The sequence below is a fragment of the Crocodylus siamensis genome, chromosome 13 (assembly GCF_052110815.1).
Source record: "Crocodylus siamensis isolate JL-2025a chromosome 13, ASM5211081v1, whole genome shotgun sequence".
Taxonomy (NCBI): domain Eukaryota; kingdom Metazoa; phylum Chordata; order Crocodylia; family Crocodylidae; genus Crocodylus; species Crocodylus siamensis.
This window is the reverse complement of record NC_143407.1, coordinates 33,954,584-33,960,583: the sequence shown is the minus strand read 5'-3', so window position 1 is coordinate 33,960,583 and position 6,000 is coordinate 33,954,584. Positions and strand designations below refer to the sequence as shown.

The 6,000-nt window shown below is 47.5% G+C and overlaps 1 protein-coding gene across 3 annotated transcripts in view; it reads left to right on the top strand.

Annotated features, from left to right (window-relative positions):
• The first annotated feature begins 486 nt into the window (after nucleotides 1–486).
• Nucleotides 487–6,000, top strand: part of USP32 (ubiquitin specific peptidase 32) — a 135,485-nt gene continuing 129,971 nt past the window's right edge. For all 3 annotated transcript variants that reach the window (XM_090025486.1, XM_090025485.1, XM_090025483.1), the window contains exon 1: nucleotides 487–681. In XM_090025486.1, coding sequence (XP_089881612.1) covers nucleotides 624–681 — 58 coding nt within the window. In that variant the 5' untranslated portion in view covers nucleotides 487–623. The remainder of the gene's footprint in view (nucleotides 682–6,000) is intronic.

Below are 6,000 nucleotides of genomic sequence, written 5' to 3'. Positions count from 1 at the left end.
CCCAACGGCCACCCAGGCTCGTCTTGAAATCGATTCTCAAGGGAGGGGGAGGGGGGGGGAAAGTAACCAATAACGTCTAAGTTTCGAGAGTGGAAGGAAAAAGCGCTGAGGCCCCGCCTTCCTCCTCAGAGCGGGGCCGCCTCATTGGCTCCCGTCGCCGTGCCACGTGACGCAGGCCCCCTCACCCCCGTGCGGCTTCAGCGCGCGGCGGCAGGCCCCCGTGTGTCACGTGACGCCACAACGACGCCCCCCCCTTCACGTGACGCGCGGCTGCCGTTGGCGGGGGCGGGCCCACGAGCCACAACACTGCCCCCCCCCCCCCGTCACGTGACGGGCGCTGGGCAGGGGCGGGACTTCCACATCGCCCCCGTCACGTGGGGTGGGGCGGCCGTTGGAGGGGCGGGGCCACAACATTCCCCCTGCCCTCCTCCCCGGTCACGTGAGGCGCGGGGGGGCGGTGGCGGCGGCGGTCACGTGAGGCGCGGGGGGGCGGCGGCGGTCACGTGAGGCGCATGGAGGCGGTGGCGGCGGCGGGCAGCTTGGTCCCCCGGCGGCCGGCGGCCGGCGTTCGCTAGCGGCGCTGCCCGGGCTCCGCGCCGCCCGCGGCCATGGACTGAGGCACCATGGGCGCTAAGGAGTCCCGCATCGGCTTCCTCAGCTACGACGAGGCGCTGCGCAGGGGTGAGCGCGGGGCAGCGCCTTCCTCCTTCTCCTCCTCCTCCTCCTCCTCCCGGCCAAGGGCAAGCGGGGGGCAGGGAACCGCACCGCTGTGGCGGGGGAGGGGGCGGGTATGTCATGTTGCCAGGAAGCCACCGAGATCCGACCCCGCTCGGGAAGGTTTACGGCAGGATCGAGTTGGGAGAAAACCAGGCAGGCGGCAGGAGGGTCTTTGGGAGGGTTGGGGGGAAAGGAAATCCAGTCTTCCTCCTTTGCGTCTCCTTCCCCTCGTCTTCCCACGGGCGGCTTTCCTTCCCTCGTCATACGCGGAGGTGCCGCCGGATCGCCGTGTGCCCAAAACGGCCCCGATGCCAGAAGGTGGTTTGCGAGGTGGCGCCGCTCGGGAGATGCGACAGCAGTAGGAGCCGGCGATGACGGGTGAATGCACAGGCCTAAAAATAATAATAATAACAATAATCGTAACGATAGTCCAGAGCGGGTGTGATCGGAAGGAACGGCCCGGGTTTTGTCGCGTGCGCTGTGTCTGAAGCCGTGTCAGTTACCTTCGTCTGTGTCAAACCGGTGTTGTTGCAGAAGTGAATAATTCGCTGGATGACCATGGAAGTATCGTTTCTGAGCTGTTTGTAATTCGAGTGGTCAGATTGCTTCCCGGATGATCTTGTGGGAGAAACCGAGTGCATGCTGTGCTGCTTGTTCTGCGAGCCTTGCAACGTGAGATTGGTCTTTCAGTTTTATTTCTAATGGCTTTTTTTTATGTGCCCGTTAAGAGAGGAAAAGTCCTTGCTCAGTCTAGAAACTTAAAAGCTATTAGTTACTTTGGTGGTTTTTTGTTTCTTTCTCCCCTGAGAATGGATTTAAGGACGAGCCCGTTGCTAATGACATGTGCGCGGTATGGGTGTTGGTGCTTTTGCTGTTCGGCTTGTAAATGACTGTAGACCGCAATTTATGCCTCGGAATATCCCATTTCTTTGCGACACCCTTCTCCTGTTTTCACTGCAGGGGTTGAAGTGCAGTCATCTTTATTTACGTGTATTCCTTTGGGAACAGACTACCCGCAGAAGCGGTGCGAGCAGCTGCTTTGGACACTTGGATGATTATCTTACTGGGGTTCTCTGACCCCAGCTGACTTCCTGCCCTTGAGCAGGGGGCTGGACCTGATGATCTTGCGAGGTCCCTTCCAGCCCTAATGACTATGAAACCTTGGGGCACTGCTGTGCTAGAGCCTATGGGAATCATGCACAGGCCCTGATCCTGTGCTGATTTCTACGAGTGGATTTTTCTTTCAAGTTCCTTTTAAAGTCACTGCATTTTTAGAGATGCAGCTGATGCACGGTTCAATGTACAGTCCAGACAAAGGAAAATGCTGTCCTGCTCGTGTAAGGGACACTTTTGCGCAAGTTGTGTATGAAGCTGTTTGTTCTGCCTAGCTGATTTAGTGGCAGCATAAACCACCAAGAGGGAAGATTTGTTTTCAGTGTTGATACCAAGGACCAGGTTTGTCCACAAGGCCTTAAGAAGTGGTAGATATATTGGGCGCTCGTTCTTATTGCTCGAATAAGGATATTGCTTGGATGTTTAGCTGGATTGAGTTAAAATCCAAGTAAGAAAAGGAAACTTTGTCTTTTAGTCTTTGGAATATTTCTGGTGGGTATAACTGGGCTATTCTGCACCTTGCGTGGCTGTGGCGTGCAGGGCCGTGGTCGTAGCCCGACTGCTGCTGGTGGCATAGCTGCCAGGAGCGGAGCAGCAATGGCTGCTGTTCTTGCACCCCTGTTAAGTCAGTACCTACAACTGGTGTGCTGTTTTTGCCTCTCAACTCCCAACTTTGTTTTGCTGCTGGTTTCTGACTTATGAAAAGACTATGCTGATATTTAAAAATTTCTGACTCTGGTAAGACCTTGGTGGGCTATGAGGAGATAATGCTGAGCATCAAACAATAATACATCAGTAAAAACTTACCTGAGCCTGCCCCGTGTACTAAACACGGAGATAAAGTATTTTAATTGCTGCTGCTACATGTGATAGCAATTCCCAAACTTTAATGGTTGCCATACCTTTCTCTCAAACTGCTGTTTGAAGTGCCACATGACAGTTTCTTTTTTTTGTGCATTTTTAGTTTAGACTAATAAGCTCAGGCGTTTACAGACTCAGAGTAAAGTCAGGTTTGAATTTGCCTGGTGAAGAGCTGCTTGGGGAAATGAGAAAAGAAAGGAGTTTGGCCAGGGGAGTGCAGGTGAGTTAGATGGCATGAGTTTAGACTCTGGGTGGGTAGGGCTTCTGCTTACACTTCAAGGAAGCCTCTGATGGAGAGTGTGCATCTAAAAGGATGTCGGGGAGTAGAGGTAAGAGATTTGGCTGCAAGTATGTGTGTATATTGTGGGGTGGTTGGAAATATAAGGGCTGTTGTCTGGATAGCAGGAAGCTTCAACTCCAGCTCACCCTGCCCCTTCCAAAGCTTCAGGTTTTCAGTTTCTTTCTGGCTTACAGGCCTCTGAAGCCCTTGGTTTCCCTGGGGAATCTTTCCCAGTAGTTCTGGATTTAAGGCTCTTTTCCCTTGGTCCAAGTGCTGTACAGTCCTCTTTCTTGTGGCTGTATGGCAGTCAGGCAGGCTTCCCCAGCCCACCATCCTCCTTCTCCTTGGTTTAGGGGCCCATTCTCTTCTCCAGGCTATCTGCCTTCTTACAGTGATAAAACCCAGCTGAAGAACACAGGAGGTCATTATCTGATTAATACCTATCTCCATCCCTCAGCTAGTCTGCCACTCTTGAGCATTTTTTTAAAGGGACCACATCAAATAACAGGAGCCTTCCAGTCCTGCCTCCTGCTATCCCTTAAGAGACGAGCTTCCCTCAATCCCCCAGGGCGTACTGCTTCCAGCAGGCTAACGCACTGCAGTTTGAGAACCCCTGTGATATCTAGCATTGCACACGGACTGCTTTAGTGAGGCCTTCACCAGAGAGAAATGGGTAGAGGGCATCCATTACTAGCTAAATGACTCAAGATGCAGAAAGATGGTTTTGTTCTTCATCCTTATCTGTGGTTATCCCTCGTTTCAGTTTGCAGTCTAGAGCTTTGACTGAGCTTGACTTGACAGGTTCTGCCGAAATTTTAAATAAAACCTGTTACATTTCAGGGAGATGTTGATTTCAGATACCGTTTTAAGAAGAGGGAGGGGTGCTTGTAATGGACAGCGGTTAATAATATTGCCAGTGTGCCCTAGTTCTGTGTCAGTTACGTACAGCGAATTGTCCAAGTTAATCGTCCTGTTGGCTTTTTTGCTTCAGTCCAGGTGCACTTGTCTGGCACCTGAACATAACATCCTCAAGTTGACAACTCTAATAAATCTTGTGATGAAGGAAGACTTTTCTGTGACTGTATTCCTATCTATTTCAGCCTATCCTGATCTTAACCTGGAGTTGTTGAAGTTTGTGGACTCAGCCTTTGAGCTATTGAGAGATTATTTTTCATTTTGCTTGTCAATAAAGGCAACCTTTTAATCCCAAACGCATCTGTCAGAAGTGAGCAAGAATCAAAGTTGGACGGTTCACTTGTCCTTTCATTGTATTCCACAGAAACAAAGCTGTCACGTATTTCTGTCTCTCCTGTCCAAAGAAGTGGTAAGCCAGATACCTGATTTACACCCATATTCTCTTGTTATACTTCAGGAGGTATCTTTCTCCTTTGGTGAACTGTAACTCTTTATCGCAGATGTTAAAGGGGCTTTGAGTTTTCATGTGTCAGTAGCACAAGCACTTGAGAAGCTATTTAAGCCTCGTGTTGCCTTGGGGGATAAGTGAGGTAAAGATACAATATTTATCAAAGCCATTCAGGTTATATATTGAGACTGCTTATATGTTACCCAGAGTGGTGGTACCCAAGAGTTTTATGGCTCTCTGCTAAGTAGGTGCGAAACAGGTTTTATATTTCCTGTTTATAAATTTGCAGAGCTATTACACATAGCCCATAAACACATGCGGTGTTACTGAGCATTGGACATCTTGATATCTAGATTTAGGCTTTTGTTTGGAAGATGGGTTAAGTTTGCACCTTATAGACTAACCAAAGTAGGTTGATAGATGTAATACAATGCTGATGATCAGATCAGCATCTGATGAGGACAGCTTCAGCTCGTGAAAGCTTGTGCTGTCTATATCTATATTCTTTAGTTAGTCTGTAAGGTGCAATGCTATGTTGCCTTCTACTTGACTTTTGAGTAGCATGGCTAAATTGTGTCGCTTGTTTTGCCCGTGCAGTCTTGTGGGTCAAGAAGTAGAACAGTGGAATGAGTGGATTGAATAGTTCTATTTAAACCAAGTACAAATGCACAAAGGCTATTCTCAGAAGAGTGGTTATTCACCTGTAACATATGTGCTGGTGCTGGTGCTGGTGCTGCTGCTGTCACAGTAACCACTTCCTTTTTTCTTGGCATCCTACTTCTCTAGGATGTTAGGTTTTAGAGGAGTGAACTTGAGAATATGAGCTTTTCTTCTCTCTCTTTCAAAGTTCAAGGGCATCAGGGACTAGTGAGTTCTGTCTTCAGTATTGTGTATTCAGCTCTCTTAGGTTTTTGCCTAGCACCTTCATGATTTCCACAAAACCTGTGTAACAGATTTTTTTGTCTTAGACAAAATGAATGACAAGTCTTGAGCTACACAAGACCTATAATGCAGGTGTTCCACAAGCAAGAAAGTTTTAAGACTGAAAGTCGTAAAGCAAGGAAACTTAATTGTAAAATAACGTTCTTTATAATTGATTCTATAAATATTAGCCGAGTCTTTTCTATTAAGGAGCATAAAATGTGTCTGTAAATAATAACTTAATAATGTTAGATGGATTTTATGCTGTCAGCATGTTGTTAGCAGAGACTCAAATCGAAGAGGTCAAGATAGCTGCCAAACAAATGCATGCAGATTATGAAAGAAGACTTCATCAGTGTGGGCTGAACATTTAAAATACAAACTGAAGATGCGTGTCAAACATTTTCCCTTGATGTAAAAGCATAGGTTAAAACTGAGTGCATAAAACACAATTTTTCACTGTGTAAGCTAGTGAACATACCCTATTTACAGCTTCCATCATGAAAATAGGTTATTTGCTATCACTTCATAGTTTCACTTCCTGGTTCTCCTACACTTGCACAATAGTATAAAACATTTTCTTATTCAAAATAAAAATCACCTTAGGTTTTACCAAACCTTGTAGTTATGAAATGTAACATTGCAGGGAAGAGGCTAAAATCTATCTGACAATGTTCTAGATAGAAAATAAAATAAAAACAATGGGAAAATCAAGAAGTTCTTCAAAATAGGATGTTATCCTTAA